The sequence below is a fragment of the Coturnix japonica genome, chromosome 1 (genome assembly GCF_001577835.2).
Source record: "Coturnix japonica isolate 7356 chromosome 1, Coturnix japonica 2.1, whole genome shotgun sequence".
NCBI lineage: Eukaryota > Metazoa > Chordata > Aves > Galliformes > Phasianidae > Coturnix > Coturnix japonica.
The window spans coordinates 67,029,225-67,050,870 of NC_029516.1; the positions used below are offsets into that span (position 1 = coordinate 67,029,225).

A 21,646-nucleotide genomic window follows, 5' to 3' on the forward strand; every position below is an offset into this window, starting at 1 on the left:
AGGCATGAGTTGCAACAAAATGCTCAATATAAAGAAAATTATATGGATTAGAATATTCCTCCTACTATTTCTTTCCTCAGAATTCCACTAACTGGTGAGTTAAAAACACTTCTGCAACAAAAAACGTTTTGGAACACAACATACCTCTGAAGTTAGAGGAATACAAATGTGCCATATTTGGCTGTTAACTTACATACTACCAGAGAATCCAAGAGAAAAAAAAATAAAATACTACCATTAAGGCATGAGCCCACCTCAAAGGCCACAAATTTTCTACAGCTGTAAGCACAGCAGTATTTCTACTTTCCAACTGTGTAGATGATCAGTGGATCACAAATCTTCCAGCCAGCTGCATGTTTTACTTGAGGTTCCAAAGAGGAGTAATGTTGTAGTACCAGAAAAAGGTACTGCAAAAGGAGAGCATGGGGGGAGATGAGGGACCAAGAGAATTTGAGATTACCTTATCAGTTACAAGTTCAGTGAAGAAGATCTATTCATACTGTCATGGTTTCTTCAGGTTCGCAGGTAGGGATGACACCATGAAGCAGTTCTCCAAACTCTTAAGTTCATAATATAGCAGCAGTTCTGCCATTCTCCTGTACAAAAGTAGGAAAGTTGCATGTCCTGAGCTGAGCACAGCAAGTCAGAGAACTGAAAGATGGATGTATTTTTATTTTTGTGAAAGTTAGTTGGATCCTGTGGATTACAACTATCATTTAGTGGGAAGACAAAGATAGAGATTAATTGAGTGGGATGCTAAGTATCTGTCTAGAGATGGGGTGAAGGCTGGCCATGATGATTAATGGCTAGAGCTCATATTTCAGTGTGGTAAGCTGAAGATGGTAGTCATTCATTGCTTTGAGTGTCATTTTCCCCTTCTGGTAGAGGTTTCAGATAAAACAGAATTAAGAAGTATGTTTTTTTTTTTTAATTAAGCAGTACACTTCTTCAAGACTAATAGAGTAATTAAATGATAATCAATTCAAAAGCACACACAAATATAAAGCTACTAACAATCACTCAAGTCTTAAGAATAACACCCAATTATTATTGAATTACAGGTCTGCTTTCCACTGTTTAGTACTAAGACACAAATCTGTTCCTCGTTTTTCCACTCTTGCCTTCATCTTATATACAAAGACCTGGTTGAGGCTTCAGTAGGTTGTCCTGTGGGGCTCCCTCAGGAATTCCGTTTAAGGTCCCCTCAAACATAAGGCATTCTGTGATTCTGTACCTTATTTCCCATTTTTCTACTTTAGACCCACCTTTGCAGCAATATTGCACCTTTCTTCCTCCATCCACAATCCCTTCACATTAGCACTCTATCCCATACTACTTTTTCCTGAATTGTTCCTGTTTCTGCCACATCCATTCCCAATGCTGGTTTTTCAGGTGCTGTTACTTAAGCAGTGTTTACTTTGTAGAACAGTAGTTATGTGGTTGCCTGGTTACAGATGACTTTGGAAGACTTTGCACCCCAACACTCCTCTGCAGTTATCCATTTCATACTGGCATTACGTTGTTTACCATATACACTCGCTATGACAAAACATTTTACTTCAGCCTTGACTTTTCTACCTAGTGCCATTTAAGCATAAGCAGTTTGATAAATTCTACAGTCTGCATAGCAGAGCACAAGCATATTCTGCTTTTATGCTCATGCAGTTTAGCTCTCCTTGAGCTGTATTTATCACTTTTCTTGTTCCCAGCAAAGGCTTTAGCTGATTACAAGTCCTGGTGCAGCAGCAGAACCTCCAGCTTGGACCTTATCACTCTGTAGTAGCATCTACAGTAATCTGTATGCCCCAAGATTGCTACTTTCACAGGCTGTGTAGTTTGGAGTAGATTTTGTAAGCACTGAGGTTATTTTTGATGGAATGTCTGTTTGTCTGTTTCCCAGGGAATCTGTGTGTACAGTGATGTATACTGACAATAATGCAAAGATGGTACAAGAGAAATGGTGATAAGTACCCAGAAGGTTATTTAAAAGAAAGACTCACCCAATAGAGGCCTTCAGTCTGCTAGACAATGCTGAAACAATACCCACCAAGTAGCAATCTCAAAGAGAAGCTCCTTCAGTGGTGGTCGGCCTTTAAATGAGGTCTAGAGGGGATGGAGTCAAGCTCCACCCCTTCTGGGAGCACAGCTGAATTACCCTCACCTGTGCTCCCACAGCTGACCTGACACTTGCCTCAGCTGATTAATCAGAGGTTCAGGCTGTGATTACCAATTTTCCATACACTGGGAAAATAACGATCTACTGAATATGATAGAGCAGGTGTCAAGTTAATTTAGACACAAGCTGTACTTCCTCAGTTAAGCGTATAATTTGGGTGTATAGTTTCATGAAAATAGTCCTCTGCAGATCATTGTGAAACATTAAGTGGGAGGAGAGGTAGTTGGTTGTGGGTGTTTCTTCTTTGCTCTGTCAGCCAGGGTTTTCTCCCAATATATTAAAGCATTCAAGTAATCTATAACTTCTCGGGTATAGAGGACACAGGCTCACTAGGGGTAATCCCTGCTCAGACAGATGGGTAGACTTTTACATACAAACAACAATTTGTTCAATCACTAGCTGAAAATGTTGCTCGTTCTAGTGACACATGTGCAAGTGACTTGTTATACCTGAAGCATGATTAGCTCAGCTACTTGCCTTTCTGCTTTGTGTCTGCCTAAAGTTATTTGAAATCTAATTCTAGAAGCTAGTGGCAGGACATGCAGAAAACATGAATAGCATTTCAGCATACATGATTTCACCTCATGGATCTCTATTGATAGGGATGAGATCTGTAAATATACTTGCAGAGAAAACTAGCTTTTCTCTTTGTAGATGTGGTATTTTTGGACTTTGGTAAGATGAAGATTGGATATCAGTGTGAAAGATGTCTTGAGTCACAGATCTTTGACTAGAAGCCTTTAATAGTATGGTTTTAGCTGGAACAACTGTTAGGAGTGCCAAAGATAGTACATCAGGGTTAAGTGATTGTTAATTACCCTCTAACAGCTTCTAACAGTTAGCTAGAACCTGAGCTTTGTTTAATAACACTCTATATGGCTTCCCTGACCCTCTTTAAAATAAATGCATCTGTGTTTTCTTCCTTTCTAAAATATCTGAATCGTCTACCGAAAAGAAAAAAAAAAAAAAAAAAAAAGGATTGAGAGAGAAAGAGAATTCTGTTGTTTCTACCTGACTACAAACCAAACATAACATGGATCTAAAAGAAAGGTCATAAGGAGGACGCAACTAACTACAGACCTGTCAACCTGACCTTAGTGCCAAGGAAGGTTATGGAACAGATCATCTTGAGTGAGATCATACAGCATTTGTGGGGCATCTGGGGGATCAGGCCCAGCCAGAATGGGTTCATGAAAGACAGGTCCTGATTAACCAACCCAGTCTCCTTTTGTGTTCAAGTAACCTGCCTGGTAGATGGGGGAAAGGCTGTCAACATAGTCTACCTAAACTTCAGCAAATCCTTTAATGCTATCTCCCACAGTATTCTGGAGAAGCTGACAGCTTGTAGCTTGGGAAGGTATGCTCTCTGCTGGATAAAGAATGGCTGGAGATCTGTGCCCAGAGAGTGGTGGTGAATGGAATTAGATCCAGATGGCAACCGGTCACAAGTGGTGTTTCCCAGGGGATTGAGTGCACCCTCACTAAGTTTGCAGATGACACCAAGCTGGGAGGATGTGTCGATGTTCCTGGGGGTAGGACAGTTCTTCAGAGGGATTTGGGCAGGCTGGATCACTAGTTTGATGCCAGCAGAATGGAGTTCAGCAAGACCAAGTGCCAGGTCCTGCTCCTTCACCACAACAATTCCAGGCAATGCTACAGGCTTGTGGCAGAGTGGCTGAAAGACTGTGATGAGGAAACACACTTCGGGGATGTTGATCAGTGCTCACCTGAACATGAGCCAGCACTGTGCCCAGGTGGCCAAGAAAGCCAATGGCATCCTGGCTTGTAAAATAGTGTAGCTGGAAGGATCAGGGATGTGATTGTCTCCCCATGCTCAATGCTGTTGAGGCTGCACCTTGAGTACTGTGTTCTGAGTTTTGGGCCCCTCACTACAAGAAGGATATTGTGGTCTTGGAGCGCATGCAGTGAAGGGCATAAAGCTGGTGAGGGGTTTGGAGCACAGGTCTTAAGAAGAACAACTGAAGGAACTGGGATTGTTTAGTCTGGAGGAGAGGAGGCTCAGGAGAGACCTCATCTCTACAACTACCTGGAAGGTGGTTGTGGCAGGGTGGATGTTCGCCTCTTCTAACTAGTGACAGGACTAGAGGGAGGGGCCTCAAGTTGCACCAGGGGACATTCAGGTTGGATATTAGGAAAAATTTCTTCTCCAAAAGAGGGGAGATTTAGATTGGATATGGGGAAAATGTTTGTGTTTTTTTTGTTTGTTTTTTTTTTAATGACATTGATGGTGTTGCATTGGAAATGGTTACCAGAGATGTGGAGGATGCCACATCCTTAGAGACATTTAAGGACAGACTGAACAGGGCTCTGAGCAACTTGATATAGCTGTAGGTGTCCTTGTTCATTGCAAGGGAGTTGGACTAGATGGCCTTTAGAGGTCCCTTCCAACTGAAACAATTCTATGATTCTATGATTAACTGTGTTCTTAATGATGACATCTCTCCTCTATGCCTCAAGAAGAGGAAGGGAAATGGTCAGGGATCTTGAGGAACTGGAAGTGCAGGACATTCACCCGTGGTTGACACAACTGCTGCATTTTTGGGGTACATGAGCAGGGTTATGTATCTTAGCTCTCTCAGAATTACTTAGGGCATTTGTGCTGTTGTCCCTGAAGCCAGATTCTGAATGCATGCCAGTTTTATGTGTTAGTACAGGTTATGTGCTAGCTATCTGAACTACATGTGTGGCAACCAATGTGATTGTCCTATTTAGGAACAATGTTATAGCAGAAGGAGAAGTACCCAGAGAGTCTAACTGAGATATGGTTGCCTGGATGTGGGCATCCCTCACTGGCTTTTTTGGCAAAGGTCTGTTTTCACTATAAAGCAGCACCATTAACTGTGAGTTTATATGTCATCTACTGTATGGAAACAACAGCAGGCCAAAGCTAAGCCTGCTGTAAAGTTTAGCCAGATTTAGTCATCAGATACTGTGACCATTTGTATAAATAACGACTGCTGCACAGACTACAGCCTGTCAGCTGATTGCATAGTGCTAGGTCAGCTGTTTCACAGCTGGATGAAGATTTCATCATGCTACATTTAGTCTCTTTTTCACATCACTCCTCTGGAACTTAACGACTGAGTGAATTCCCTGTTGCCAGGACTGCAGCTCACTCATTTTTAAGGCTTTACAGTATCACTTGCCTTCTTTGTGAAAGATCTATTGAGCGAAGTATACCTGGTCAGTCAGGTGTGTGTTTGTGTATGCCTGTATCTGGCCTGGCTCTCCCCACTAATTCTTCATGTGAAAAGAAGTTGTATCTGAGAGGATACTTTGCAGCTGCTGGCTACATGTGATACTCACTTCTCCAAAAGCCCGCACCACACCCTTGACTTGACTATACATGTGAATCCTATATTTTCAGAGAGGAGGAACTTCAGAATTCCACATCTCTGATATATAGCATTGTTTAGAATCATAGAATCAGAATTGCTTAGGTTGGAAAAGACCTTAAAGATCAAGTCCAACCACAGCCTAATCACACTACCCTAACTCTAACAACCCACCACTAAATCGTGTCCCTGAGCACCACATCCAAGCTGTTTTTAAACACATCCAGGGATGGTGACTCAGCCACCTCCCTGGGGAGCCTATTCCAGTGCTTAACAACCCTTTCTGTAAAGAAGTTTATCCCAATATCCAACTTAAACTTCCCCTGGTACAACTTGAGGCCATTTCCTCTTGTCCTGTCACCAGTGAGAAGAGACCAGCCCCATTCTTTCTGTAAGTGCCTTTCAGATACTGGAAGAGAGCAATAAGGTCTCCCCACAGCCTCATTCTGTCTAGACAGCTCTTAGATATGCCAGTCTCCATAGACTTTTAAAAATCAACTTGATCTTAGGTATTTTAAAACGTGACAATGTCATCTCTCCAAAAAGTAGGCCTCTGTGTTTGGCACAGCAGTTGCTCCTGGCTGCTTGGTCTTAAGGGACTCAATAAACACCTCTGAAATTTCATGGCACCCAAGCAAATCTGATGGTGAAACTTAAAAGATTTGTAAGTAAGCCAGTAGGTATGGGAAAGCAGATTCACGTCCTGTATCTTTATAACACTGTGCCTATTAACGCTTCCAAGTGCATACTTCAGTTCTCTAAGTAACTGGTTGTGAATTCTATGTGGCAGGGGTTGGGATAGGATGGGATGAGAAGGAAAACAGTTCTGGAAAATGTGTGGGAAGAACTGTATTAAATTGATCCTGCAGAAAAAGCTTGAAGTATTACAATCCTCCTTCTCTGTGCTTAATTATTTCCCTGTGCAAAATGTGAAATATGCCATCAAATTATGATAGTGATAGGGGTACAAGAAATGTCTACAAGGAATTTAAAAAAAGCTCCATAGTCTCTGTGACTTGTCCACCCACATACATGATGGTACAATAATGACTACAGAAATGTCTGTCAAGTCTGTAATAGTCCTGTCTGCCATGCCTGTCTTGGAAAGAGCTAGTTGCAGATTTACTGTTGTTATCTGAATACTCATGCTAGAAAAAAACTACTTTGTCAGCAGCTAGTTTACAAGGTAATTGGCCATTTCAAAATGCAAATGCATCCTAAGTAGCTGGGTATCACATTAACCTTAGCTGAGCTATATTGATATTTACTGTGTCAAGTCTTTGTTAATGTTGTCTTTATCTTTTGTATGGGAAACTGGTAATCACAGCCTGAACCTCTGATTAATCAGCTGAGCCAAGTGTTGGGTCAGCTGTGGGAGAACAGGTGAGAGTAATCTAGCTGTGCTCCCGGAAGGGGTGGAGCTCGACTCCACCTCCTCTAAGACCTCATTTAAGGGCTGACCCCCATGGAGGCAGCATCTCTCAGAGATTGCTTCCTGGTGGAGATTGTCCCAGTTTTTCTAGCCAAGGCACTGATATTGGTGAATTTTTCCTTTGCCTTTTAAATATTTATCATCTTTCATATTATTCACCCTTACTATCTTTAAATAATCAGATTTTGTGTGCTAGATGTTGGTCGTGAGTACTGTATTTCTACTACATGAATTCTACTCAGGGGAAAATAATAATTCTAGACTGAAGCATAAGGCATTTGATTTCTTATAATGAGGAACACTCTACCATGTGCTTTCTAACTGGTTAGATGAATTATGATTTACTTGCCTTGAGAAGAGCCATACTTAAGAGCAACTTCCTGAGGCAGAGAGTGAGCAAAGGAAAGAAGGGACTATCCTGATTAATGCTACTTGAGCTGGATTTTGACGCATTTCTTTACTGATCAGTCCTGGTGCTTACTGCTAGAAATGTACCAGTCTAAAAATCAATTGCAAGGTAATTACTCTATGTCAAGAATCAACTAGGTTATTTCTCAGATTTGCTGCCATGGCAATTCTAAAAGTAGCAATGTACATTCTTTTCTTCAAGCATCTACTGGAGGACTTCTATTAGTGGCATACACTACTGGGATGTGTTTGATAAGCTGTTTTGTCAGATCAGAACTTCAGAGATTAGGCTTTTGCATAGCTATTTTCATGCCCTTGCTACCTTCAGGATTTTAGATTCAAGCTGGTCACTCATATCCATTTATGATGCTGCCACTGAAGTCAAAGAAGAATGACTGCACTAGGGTGTTTAATCTATTACAAGAATTGCTTCAAAAGTAATATTTCCTGTTTTATTATGTTAGCTCATGACATCAGTGGTGGATGTTGGTAGAATGTCAGTAGTGGTTGAAGCTTCCTGCCAATATTCTGTTAGATATTTTTGCTGTGTGATGGATGGCTGCAAAGGGGAAGTCTGAGAAAATGGCATCTGACATGGAAGTGTGTATGAAGCAAAGGTGAATTCCACCACGTGGAAAAATGGCATCCATTGATATTAACTGATGGTTGCTGAACATCTGTGGAGACTGCACAGTAGATGTTGGCACTGTGAGACAATGAATGGTTTGTTTCAATAGTGGCAATGGTGACAAGAAAGACAAGCCACATGCCAGACAGCCATGTACAGAAGTCACATAAAGAAATAAAGAGCATCTTGATCTGCTCATCCACATGAACTGACAGATTACAACCAGGAAACTGTGTACAGAGCTGAATATCAGCTTCAGTGCACTGGAAATGATGGTGGCAATGTTGGAATATCACAAAATTTGCACCAGGTGGGTGCCACAAATGCTCACATGAGCAGATGGTGTTCTCCATCTGCATGTTTGTCAGGACCTATTGAATCAACATGAGGTGGAAGGTGACAGTTACCTGGATTGTATCATTACGAGTGACAAGACCTGCTGTCACCACCTATGAACTGGAGTCAGAACAGGAGTCCATGTAGTGGCAATGTGAATTTTCCATCAAGGAAGAAGTTCAAGGTGAAGTCCTCAGTGGGCAAAGTGATGTGCACTGCCTTTTGGTATAGGAAAGGGTTTATCCATCTAGATATCCTGGAACCTGGACAAATCATGAACTTTGGCCACTACCTCATGACACTGACTAAATGGAAGGTTCAAACTTTGAGAATCAGACAAAAGAAGAAAGCAACTTTTCTCTTGCAACATAATAACACCTTCCTACCACACTCACCATGTAGACCAGATTTGATGCCTTCTGACTTCCATCTGTTCAGGCCAATGAAATATGGACTGCATGAGCAACATTTTCCTAGCAACACCACCAGCATTGCAGCTGTAAATCAGTGGTCCACTGGAGCAAACTTTGAGTGCAGCATGCAGACCCTTATTCAACACTACCAAAAATGCATAGCTAGTGGTGGTGTCTGTTGGAAAATAGCATTTTGTTGCTGAGAATTTGCTCTATCAAATAGTGCTATTGTGTTCATTGTGTGTGATGTAGATTCCATGGAAATAAATAGGAAGCATTACTTTAGGAGTAAGCTACCTATCTGTATATAATGTAGACTGCTCCCTGTCATTTAGATGCCAGTGATCTGATCTGAAGAGGGTATTTTAATTAATTGCTTTCTTTTTAAATTAGTCCATGCAGCAATGAAACACCTTCTTTATCAAAAGAGATAGTTTCGCAGAGTTTTGCCACTTGGCCTGTGTTTTGCTTGGAATAAACATGTTTCCTTTTACAGAAGTAATTCATGCTTAAATTCTCCTGAATTATATTAAGCAATCTCTTCTATTTCTTTGTCTGAGAAGATGGAAGATTACTGGTTTGTTTTGCTTATTGTTGTCTGTTTTTGTTTTTAATTGATCTCTTTCAACCTTAATCCACTCAGCATTAGCTCAGATGTATGATGCAGTTTGTGGAATTGCCTAATCTTCCTCCATTTTAAGTGTTCTCATGCTGTAATGCCTTAAGATCTGCATATTATCATGCAAATTAATAAGTTCAGTTGATCCTTTTAGAGAAGCCTGGCATTCTATTAAGCACACTTGGCCCCACCATTCACCATTGCATTGATCTTTCTAAGAAAATTAAGAAAAATAAAAGGGAGAAGAAAAAATGAAAACACTGCCATCTGGTTAACATAGTGTAATCTGGATGCCTCAACATTGTTTCTGTGTCATGGGAGAAAGGAGAAAGTAACCTTTCTAGACCATTCTTTAAATCTTCGTTCTTTCTGGGTCAGTTACCTTCAGTTTGCCAATCACCTGACCTTGATCCAGCCTGTGAGCAGGCATGAACTTGTCCTTTAACAGGCTCCCTAAAAGAGCTGTTAATGTTAACAGGTGTCCTCAGAGTAAGGAATCTTGAGTAAGGTGATGAAGAGCACTTCTGGGTTACAGCATATGTATTCAAAGCTTTGGAAGATTGATCTTTCACATCAGAAGAGAGCTCAGGAAATAGTGTTAGCATTACCAAACAAATAGGAGTTCTGTTTTCTCTCCTGCACGTGCTCCACAATGAAATTCCATGCTGTGTAGTTCCTGCTGCAGCAAGTTGGCCTTTCTTAAATTTTCCTCGCTGAAGATTGTGGTGCCCCATTAAAAGGAGAACTATGATGGCTTCTTTAAAAAGCTGCCAGAGGACACTGATTTTTTCAAACTCATGTAGTTTTTTTGTTTGTTTGTTTGTTTTGTTGGGTTTTTTTTAATTATTTAGTCTTCACTTCACTGAAAATGTCCCCTAAGGAAGAAACTAAGCTCATGGCATTTTACAGTGCTTGATTGTTCTTTTTTAATTCAGCTGTGCTCTTTCCATAGATGTGCCATTTGTCTTTTCTTGGAAGGTTTATGAAAAAAAATCCTGAATGAAAGATTGATGGGCAGAAATCTCTTTCAATCATAAATTCTTTAATTTAAGAGCAGAGAACAGAGACAGCCACAGATGTCACAGCTTAAGTGAGCCAGAGTGGGGAAAGAGACTCATCAAAAACATTCATATAATTTTGAGATTAATTCTGGAAGTTTGTTTTTGTAATAAGAAGTTGACAATATAAATTGAAATCAGAAATTACTTTCATAAATCGGAATTGCCTAACTGTATAACAATAAAATAAGAAAAAAAAATTAACAAATTTCAGAATGAAATTCTCCTCTGCTAATAGCAGTACAAACACTGCAGAACCCAAGTTCTTTTTTGAGGATTATAGTGAGAATAGCAGCTATCTTTCTTGAGTGGTTTATCTGTTTTCCTACAAGGCTGTGGCGTTGCCACTGCAATGTGAATGAATACTCAGGAAGGCATAATGCAGAGTTATCGATTTCCCTCCACTTACTTAATACTGGACATAGATGATCAAACATTTTTTCCTCGCTATAATTATGTCGTAATTAGTGTATCACTTCTGTGTTATTTCTGACTTGGGTAATTTTCATGCAATTCCATCAGTACAGTATTCCAGACTTCTCTATTCCTGAAATCTAACTTGGATGGACAGACGGCTTCCATAAAGGAAAGACAGAACCATGCTAAGGCCTTATGCAGTTATTAGAAACTTCCTGTATATTGCCTTCATGAGTTAATCAGAATTTAGTAATTATGCTATTGTTAAACTGTAAAATCAGCATCATCTCTATGTTTGGCATTCATTGAGCTACAGGAAGAAGCACAGAATAAGCTGCATTTGTCTTGTCCTTAAATCTTCTTGCACTTTCACATGAAGTTCTGACAAGTCTGAAACCTTCAGATTTCATAAGAGAGGCAATAGGCTTTGATTAAACAGCTGTTCCTGTTTAATGAACTGAATGGTCTTGTGATTTAGAAGGTTTCCAAAGAGCATGCTGATTTGTGAGCTTCCATTTAGAAACTCTCTTATTCCTTCTGTGGAATGCATTGAGTCACTGGAGGGAGTGAAACTATAGTTGTTGAGTAATGTGTAGTAGTAGGCAACACCTAACAGCAGGCTCAGAAATGGAAGAGGATATTACCTGCAAGCAGAGGAGATGGGTGTAGGCAGAATATATTTCTCTGAATTTGAATCAAGTTGGCACTACAGAAATACTCTTCTGTTTATATACACTATGACTGAAATAGAAAATGGGCTGATATTCTTTCTTTACCTTTGCATTATTTTTCCCAAAGTAAAACAGGCACTAAGTAATTCTTACTGAGAGGAGTTTTTCACTGTCTTTGCAATAGAACAAACAAATGAGCAATTGTTCTTAAAATTCTTAAAAGATAACTTCAGTCTTACATTGTCTTCTGAGAACTCTTCCATAAGCACTGGAGACATCAGAAATAAGGCAATCTCCAGGAAAACAAGAGACAGTGATAGTAAAGAGGTGTGCAAACTCAGTTACTAGTGGGTAAGCTACGCAGCAGAGGAAACAACCAAATAAATCAGAGCTACTGAAAAGTCAGCTGGTCCGTCTTCTTACCCTGAAACAGGCCTAGCTATTTCCTGCCCTTCCTGGTAATGCTTATCTTGGCAGTTTATAAATGTATCCAAAGCAGTATCCCACAGCTTCCACCAGTGATTTGTCCCAGCACTTAGTCATTTTTGTCTGTGGGCTCGTTACCTTTAAGTGTGGTTATCCTTTGAAAACTAGACTCTATATATACCTCTTCAGATTCTACTCACTCTCTATTCCTGTTATTCTTTCTGCCTTTGTTGTTGTTGGCTCTCTGCCCCCAGTTAACTGTTACTATTATTTCAATTGTAGTTGTGCAAATAAAATGATGCTAGCTGGAAACAAAACCTTTAGAACAGACATTTATAGTTTTGCCCAATTCAAAACAGAAGGATTTTTTCAAATTGTACTGTAACAAATTCACATAATCTTTAGAAATTCAAGACTCAACACCTTTGTCTTTGAGGTTAACCAAATGAAAGGTCACCTAGTGGAACCTGTAGTAGCTGTCGGTTTTCAAGTGTCAAGCAGAACTGCACGCAGATGTGTATAGTGTTATCAGTGACTCAGAGCTAGTGTGTAAAGTATAATTAATTTACAGAGTAAAAATGGGAAATTGCCATTTTTATATGGGCACTTTTCATGTGATAACAGTATTGGTTTCCTATTCCTTTCAGCAGGGCTGCTTATAGTTTTCTCACCGGGTACCTGCTCTCTAGGATCAATGCTAATTTTGGGCCAGTCATCCAACAGATAGTATATGACAATGTAACAATCTTTTTACTGGATGTATGGTCTTGTTATTCTGCAAAAGACTGGAAAGAAAACATGTTTGAAAGGGCGATTAAACGTAGTCATCGAAATAAATGACTTGAAAGGCCAGCTAGCTGCACATTTGTCCAGCCATGCAACTTGAGGAGTATGGTTTCTCACTGTTCCTTTTATGCATACCAAGAAAAACTCCCATGATACTTACTTTACATGAATGAAGAGAGCAAATTGGAAAATGGTATTAAAGGATGAGCTGGAGCATGAATTAGTCTTCTATTCTCAAGCCTTCTATAGTGAAATCAAGAAAATAGATGGAGCAAATAATTCATAGGCTTCCCAACTCTGAACTCTGCCCTCCTCCTCCTCCTTAGCTTCCTTTGTGGTCTGTGGTCTGCCCCTGAGGTCAAATAAAAACTGGTCACAGGACATGTGGAGATATAGAAATTTCAGTGGGTGCCCCAAGAAATGAGTGGTCTAGATAAGATACATTCATCTCTTCAGGGCTCGGCATTCCCTCCTGCTTTTGTTGTCATTTGTTTGTATCCCTGTGAAGATTTTATTTGGAAGGAAACATATGAATTAACTATTTTATCATGGTGCTTGTATGTTGTCTCTGAAAGAATGGTGAGGGGAGGATTCTCTTTCATGTCAATATCATTGACGTAATTAGACTGGCTACTAACCAAAGTTATTTCAGTAGCCTAATTCTGTACATTATCTCTGTTTGTGCTTCAAGGTCTTTGACAGGGTTCGAGAAGATTGCCCTAATTTCCATGAGAAGATTAAACCTATTAATGCTGAACTCACTCAGCCCAAGTTGGCCATCAGTGCTGAAGATGAGGAGGAGCTTCTGACCCGGGTCAATATTGTCTTCCACTGTGCAGCAACAGTACGCTTTGATGAACCTCTAAAGTATGTTCTGCTTTCTGTGTTTGCTAATTCAGAATTCACAGTGGTTTGTATTACAGTATTCAGTACATCTCTTATACATCTGCTTATATTATCTGTTTATACAATTATCTGTTGTATACAATCTGTTTATATTATCGTGCAACATGTAGTCCTGCACTTACCATGCATTTTCTAAATGCTCTAAAAATGTCATGTACATGTGTACTTCAGAAGTGCAGTAACTTGGCAGATTTCCATGGGAACAGAAGGAAAAATGACAAGCTTAGATTGTAAAATAGTAAGAGAGTAAATAATGACCTAAAATTGGTACAGAGAAAAGAGTTTTAGATCAAGAGGGAAATGTTCTGGCAGAACTAGCTGGAGACAGCTTGAAACTAAACTGTTATGTGCATCTTTAAAGCTAGTTAGTGTTAATGGCCTTTATTTGTCAATGAATAACTGAAGAGGGAGATAGAATATGTTTAACAAAATAGCTTTTCATGAGATTTAAAATACCCAATATTCAGAGTAACTAACTGCTGAAAATAAATGCACGATTTCTGAAACAGCTCCCTTGAGACAGCCTTTTCAGAGAAGGCTTTCCATTAAAAAAAAGAAGAAATAAGCATAATAAATGGGATATGTAAACACTTCTGTGCAAATGATTTAGATCAGCAAGCTGAGAGGGCTGATCTGGATAGCCTGATCTTCCTGGTTTTATGAAAAATCCTCGAGTCATGAGAATAGAAAGCACAGTTATAGATATTCCATCTTCATTTGCTCCTATGCAGGCTAAATAGATAGCCACCCTGTCCACCATAAAGAGCTGCTTTTTGCAACAACTCATTAGAGAATCCAAGAAAAAGGAAGCAACTCCATTTATAAAAGCAGCTCAAGCTGTAATGAGCAAAGCACTGTACTGCATTAATATCCATAAATGTTCTTGAATTGATAGAGGAATGATTATACTACAAAAATACACCACAGTGACATCTAACATCAAGGGGAAACTACAGCTTTTAATAAGGGAGATAGCTAGAAGGAAATTAAAAGAAAAAGCTTGAATAGTCCTCTGCTTCAAGGTAGTATGGAGGCTGTCTAAAGGCTGACTGTATGTGATCTGTCAAAATCTCTATATGAGAACAAGCAAAATTCACTGTGATAAAATGACAAAATGTGTGAAGATGTTAGACAGAAATTAGTCTTGTCTGAATGAGAACTTAAAAGTCTAGCAAGTTCAGTGTGATACAAAGTCAGTGTTATTGAGATACTAGAAAAGCAGTGACTAAATGAATTATTGGCATCAATATGGCGTACTATTAGGGAATTCTCCAGATGTAATTATTGAGGGCAGAAATCTGAGAAATTGTGTTATATTGAAATACTAGTAGATGCAGTTTTAATATAAGTAGAAAAATTAAAGAGCCACAGATAATATTCCCATACAAGGATAAAGGAACTCTTTCCCAGTAGAAATTCATGCTGAGTCTATGCTATGAGTGCAATTCTATTCATCCTGTCTTAGAAGGATTACAGTGCAATAGAAATGTACATGAAAAAGTAGCTTTAATGTGGAAGGAAACTAAAGTAGAAATATTCTACAAGAAGGACAAGTGATGAGAAAATAGAAATCTATACAAAATAGTATCCTTTAATAGCACCATGTTACTAAAATTAGTATATCTGGGTTAAGATATTGTGATCCAAACATTAATTTTACTCTTAGCTTCCACTTTCATTCATCTGGACTATTTACAATTTCACTTCAGTGACTGTATAATTAATTTCTTTAGTATGCCCTTTACTGTACAACATTATTCATAGTCTCTTACATTTGTTTTCTAATTTAGGGCTGAACAGATTGCAAATTCCTTAGCCTTTTCCATCCTATATGGGAAAGTGCAACAAAGTTGAGCGTTTCTTCACTGAGATCCAACAAGTATGCACTGTGCATCCTTCAAGGTCAGATTTGTTAACCAGGATGCTTTCTCTATTCTTTTTATCAGTATTTTCCCCAGTCCTTGGGACTTTATCTCTCATTATGGCTTCTTTCAGTATCAACCTGTATTTCAGGGCCCAGGGACCCTTTGCTGAACCCTTACATGTGTCTGGTTTAGCAGTGGTCACCTAGAGAGAAAGCTGAAATTACAACAACTCAGAGGTTATGTATATTGGAAGTATTTGCTCCAGGAGAAGGTGGCAAGTATGTCAGATTTAGACATATTAATGAAATGTTACCTGTGAACCTTCAAACTGAGTAAATAAATATTTGAGTTGATCTGTCAATCCAAGAGCATCTCTCTGAAGGTTATCTTAGATGTTACTGTTTGAAGCTTTCATCTCTGTTCAGTACAATGGGAGCACATGCTATATACAAACTGGCAAAACTATAAAGAAACCTAGACCAGCCCTCAGAGGTGATAAAGAATGTGACCAGAGTTAAGAAAAACAACTTTGAGAACAAATAAAAATACATTGTGAATGAAAAGATCAGCATTGTGACCAGCAGCTACCAAGCTACTATACCAGTTACAATGATTTTCTTTGAGCACATTCTGGTCAAACGTGTTATCTGTGACCCCTTCCCTTATTTGTTCATCATTTGTCAGGAAGAAGGGTTTGGATTTGATAAATTCTCCCCAGTGAAATGCATTTTGTTTCTTCTCCTGCCCTCTTCAGACATGCCTTGCAACTGAATGCAATGGGCACACAGAGGCTTCTAGAACTGGCCCAGCAGATGCAGAAGCTGGAAGCTTTCATCCACATCTCCACTGCCTATGCAAACTGTGTGCGGAAATGCATAGATGAAATCATCTACCCACCTCCAGCTGAACCCAAGAAGCTTTTTGATTTAGTAGAGTAAGTAGAAACAACATCCTTTGATTGAGCTTACCAATACTTTCCCAAATACAAAGGAATTATAAAGCAACATAAAACATATTTGATAAGTCTGTCACTACAGTTACTTCTACATTTTTTCACACACCATTTTTAAGAACACATAGTAATTTCATTAGAGTCCAGCACTAAATTATGCATGAGTGTATTGCTACCAGGAATGAAGTTGTGCTGCTTCTTTCTGTAATACTCAGCCTTGCTGCTACCTTAGTAAGATCTGAAAGTTTTCGTGTACCTTACGATCACTTTTTTATCTCTCCAGATTCTCAACATTGTTTCTACATAGTTCAAGATTTCTCCTATACTAAGCTGGAGCTATACAGATATTAGTCAGAAACGGGGTGTTTTAGAAACAGTTTGGAGATATTGCCAAGAGATACAAACCCCCAGAGGGCTGCAAACAAGCCTGCTGAGTTCACACAGTAAGGGCTACTTTCCACAGAGTAACTCTCTTCACACAGACTGCTGGGCCATCCACAAAAGCAGGACCATTCTCTGTTGAGACCCACAGTTCAATGTGAATATTTAGGAATTTGATGAAATAACAAAAAGGCATGTTTAATGTAATTTGCCAAAATTAAGAATAATTACTAAAAATAACAAAATCTGCTGCTAGAAGTCCCAGGAAGCCTTATCTTTAAAATTTTCCTACAGATGTAACTTTGTTTTCATTTGTTTAATAGTGTTATTCTATCTGTGTGATATAAGCAACTAAAATATGAAGTACCAACCCTGAGAGCTGGGATAAATTCTTTCTTGATTCTTGCCAAAAGAAATAATCTCACAAAGTGCTACTCCAGAAAACTTAGTAAAAATCAGTGTTTTCTTTTTCAATTCTTCCAGTACCTCGGCCATGTTTGCTTCCAGTTAATAGTTATTTGTCATTTCTCAGAGTGTGATAAATATGTAAGAAATGCCCTGTTGCATTAGTGTTGGACTGCCTGGCCCAGTACATTGCCCTCAACAGTGGCAATGCTTTGCAAGGTAACTGCACAGGGCTGGATACTCCTAGCGATGCATTCCCCTTGTAGGCTCCCTGAAACCAGAACCAGTGAATCACAGAATCATAGAATGACTTGGGTTGTAAGAGACCTCAAGGATCATCAGGTTCCAACACCCCTGCCACATTCCCCTTTGTCAGTATCTACACATGTAAAAAGTTGATTTCCTTCCTGTTTATGATCTCCCTTTAAATACTAAAGGCTGTAATGAGGTGTCCCTGCAGACTTCTCTTCTCCAGATTGAACAATCTCAGCTTATTCAGCCTGTCTTCATGGAAGAGGTGCTCCAGCCCTCTGATGATCTTTGTGGCCCCCCTGGATCCTCTCCAAAAGCCTGGAATCTTTCCCTGTGTTAGGGGCTGCAGACCTGGATGCAGTAGTCCAGATGGGGCCTCATAAGGGCAGAGTAGAGAGTGACATCTCCACTGAGCTACTGGCAACTCACTTCTGGTGCAGTCAAGGATGCCATTAGTCTTCTGGGCTGCAAGCTCATTTTAATCTGATGTAACACCCCTCGTTGCAAGAAGGGTGTTACATCCCATTACTTTTAGTTTCATTTTGAATTCATGAATAATTTTTAAAATCTCTTTTTGAAATTTCTGGTACTTTGCTTCTGCAACCCCTCTATGATAACAAGTTCTAGAATTTTACTAACTGCAGTGTGAAGGTGAGCTTTCTTTTATCTGTTTCAAACTGCTGTCCTCATGGTTTCATTTCATGCCCTGAAATTATAGCACTGGAGTATATGCAGCATTTGCCCTACTCATGGCTGATGTGGAACTTTCAGCTGTGCTCCCAAGAGCTCTTGCTGAGCAGTAGCTGCCAGCCCTAAGTTCAGTCACCTTTAAGAACAGTTTAGCCTGCTTTTCCTACATACATTACCTTACATTTATCTGCAGGGAAGCTCAGCTGCAATTTTTTGCCCAGTGACTCAGTTTTATAATGTCCATTGGAGTTCATCACTATCAATATTATGTATCACTGCTTCTAAAAGCCTACCACCACTTGCAACTTCAGAAACAATTAGTGGTGATGGCTCAGATAAAAAGACACCAGCAAAGCAGTCTGAACATTAATCTTTAACATGTAGAAGTGTTTTGCCACCCCAGATGTTGCTGCTTCAGATAAGACAGTAAGAATTCATTTATCGTAGTTTTTATACGCAGCAAAGAGAAAGACATTTAAAAGTCAGCTTGAGTGACAGAGGATGGGCTCTCAAATAAGACCTTCAGTGTGGTTTTTTTGGTTGTAGGTTTGGTTGTTGTTTCTGAGTCACGTAATAAGAGACTTTTTTCCTTGCTTTTTTGCTTGGATTTTCAGTTTGTTTTACAGCTTTTCCTGTGTTTTTACTCCAGAAGTTCACCACTTTCTGGTGCTTCTACTGAAATAAAATTCACACCATGCCCTCAGCTAGGATAGTATCTGTTTCTTTACAGTGTTTGCGTGTACAGGTATAATTGCTCACAGTGAAGACGATCACAGCCCTCAAAGGCACTGAATTCAGGTGGGCCTTGGTGAAAACAACTGCCTTCAGGGTAACTGGTTTAGAAACTGAACTGCAAATCAAAGGTAATGTATGAGGGAGATGCATAGAGGAGCAGGGATGTCAGGAGGTAAGATAAGGAGGAGATGGGCAGAACATGCACTGTGTAGTGTGAATTTTTAATGCATTGTGAAAGTTCAAGTAGAAGAGAATGCATCAAAAACCATGATCCCACAACTAGACTAAATTCAGTGTTATTTTTGGCCGTATGACTACTACGTACCTATGATTCTGTATTCAGGTAAAATCCGTGTAGAATTCCAGATGTTACTTCTATTCTATTGCTACTGTTGTATCCCTGCTTTCTTATATTCTGATACTTTACCTGTATGTAACACTTTAGGCTTAATCTGAGTAAACCAGAAGTCATTCTTCTAAGTGCTGCCAGGCCAATAGGGGAAACATATAATCTGCCACCTCAAGCAAGGTTTGCCTTAATCTAAAGCTGATGGAAATCAGCTTTGAAGGGTACGCTGAGGTAAGGAACACAGCACACAGTGAAGTGTGGGCTAAAGCAGAACTGTTACTGTTATTATTATTGCAGAAAATGTAGGTCTGTCACCACTTACAAGGAAGTGTCTTATTAATGGAAAGTGATTAACGCAGTAAACTGTTTTCCTATGATAGAGTTATTTAGTGCCTTTAGTGGTGGAAGAAGAGGCTACTTATTTTTTTTATTAGCATCTCTTACTTCTATGGAGCAATTGCAGCGGTGAGCAAAAGCAGTTGCTTTATGATTTAGTATTTCAGACTCTTCAAAGTAGGTCACTGAGGGACTGAGAGCAGTTTGCCTTGCTGAACTGTCAGTTCAGTGCTTCTGTGATTGCAAAGCTGGCAGATCAAACCACCTGGTAGGACAGTGCCCTTGGGGCACACAGAAGCATGCTCTTACTGATGAACACTTAAAGTAATGCAGAGGCTTGTCTGGAAGGATGAGAGAAAGGGGAAATTGCTTCTTGTACACCTGTCTTTAATTTCTGAGAACTGCTTACCTCTATGTCTTGTTTTAAATATATATGTGTGTGTTTATACAAAAACAAACAAAAACAAAAACAAACAAAAAAAAACAAAAAACAAAAAAAACCCTCATATTCTGTCTGATCTCCTGAATCATTCTAGTCTCTGTAGACTAATCCTTTAGGCTCTGTAGAAATATATGTCTCCCTTTAGATGTCTCCCTTTGGAAGACAATTAATTGCTTGAAAGATTCAGACAGTGTTAGTTTAGCTGTGGCCCCAAAGAGGCTGTGACTGTGTAAACTGAGTCAGTATTGTGTGCTGCTTATAGCCCCTGTTTAGTTTAACTTTTCTAGTGCTAAAACAATTTTTCTGCATTATTTCTGAAACATGGGTATAATGGTTTCAAAAGAAAATATTTATGCCTACAGAGGTTGGTTGTTTTTTTTTCAATCGTATAAGTTTTTTAGACGCTAAAAATGTCAGATTCTTTTTAACTAGTTCTAAAAATTAGAGGTTGACTGAAATCAACCCTTCTTTGGCATGCTGTTTGGCAATTCCAACGATTCAGTGTTTTCTCACACAAAAATCTTGTTGCAGTATAGTAAGATGTATCTAGAAAAGCACTATGCCATGGTCAGGTATTTGTGCATCTAAGTTGGTGTGATCAAGTAATTTTCCAGGCACGACAATCTTCACCTCATTCCTGTCTGAAATTCAAGATAAGGAGGGGTGAAGTGAGGATCTGCAGAAAACAGTATCCTTGCAGTGCCCCTGTGAAAAGTACATGCAGTTAGTCTGAACTGTAAGTCCATTGACTTAATTACAAATTGGATTATGGGAGTTAATCTTTGATTCTGTGGTGCAGCATCAGACTGTTGAAAATCTGTCCTGGATTGGCAGCAGTGTGTGAGGGCTCTGGAAGTACAGCCAGTTCCTGTAATTCTGGCAGGACCAGGGAAGCACTGCTGGCATGCCAGAAAGAAGCCTTTGAGTCTTAGATTCTCACTGCAGTACTGCAGTGATAAGGGTCACATTTTTAAAGGTGTATACATGACTACTTGAACACCATAATAAGATTAATTGGTGAGTGTCGTGTTTGTTGTTTTCTTTCTTCTTCCTATTAAAAGTAGCTAACACTGACAGTTTCCCAATTTTCTGTGTGAACAAGCCAGTGGAAAACCAGTAGAAAGGAACAACTAACATTATAAATCGTGCAAGTGGAATTATTATTGCTGCAGTACACAATTATAACTTTTGAGATCTTTTCAGTGGTACTCAGCTTAGTAACTCAGGGTTACCAAGAATACCCTGAATTACACATGAGTGTATATGCAGACTCTGCTGACGGAGCATGACTGTTATCTAGCCAGATAACAGTCTACCAGACTGGAAAGCTCCATCAAACTACCTGTAGACCAGTTACAGCTAGAAAACAGATTGCAGAGAAACATAAAGCAAATGAGATTGCTTTACAGTGAAACAGTATAGACATCTGTAGCTCAGCTGGACTTCCCAGCAGGATGTTCAACAGTATGATTTTGTACTTTCTAGACAACAGTAACTATCCTACAAAGCTATTAAACTAAATACAAATCCTTTCACTTCTTGCTTTGCGTTATATGGCTTTGACTTACTTATCCTTTATTTTACGTGAGGTTTCCTGTCTTCACTGG

At 39.4% G+C, this 21,646-nt stretch overlaps 1 protein-coding gene across 2 annotated transcripts in view; it reads left to right on the top strand.

Annotated features, from left to right (window-relative positions):
• Positions 1–21,646, top strand: part of FAR2 (fatty acyl-CoA reductase 2) — a 120,018-nt gene that overhangs the window by 70,985 nt on the left and 27,387 nt on the right. For both annotated transcript variants that reach the window (XM_015871232.2, XM_015871226.1), the window contains exons 3-4: positions 13,418–13,593; positions 16,252–16,431. In XM_015871232.2, the coding sequence (XP_015726718.1) occupies positions 13,418–13,593; positions 16,252–16,431 (356 nt within the window). The remainder of the gene's footprint in view (positions 1–13,417; positions 13,594–16,251; positions 16,432–21,646) is intronic.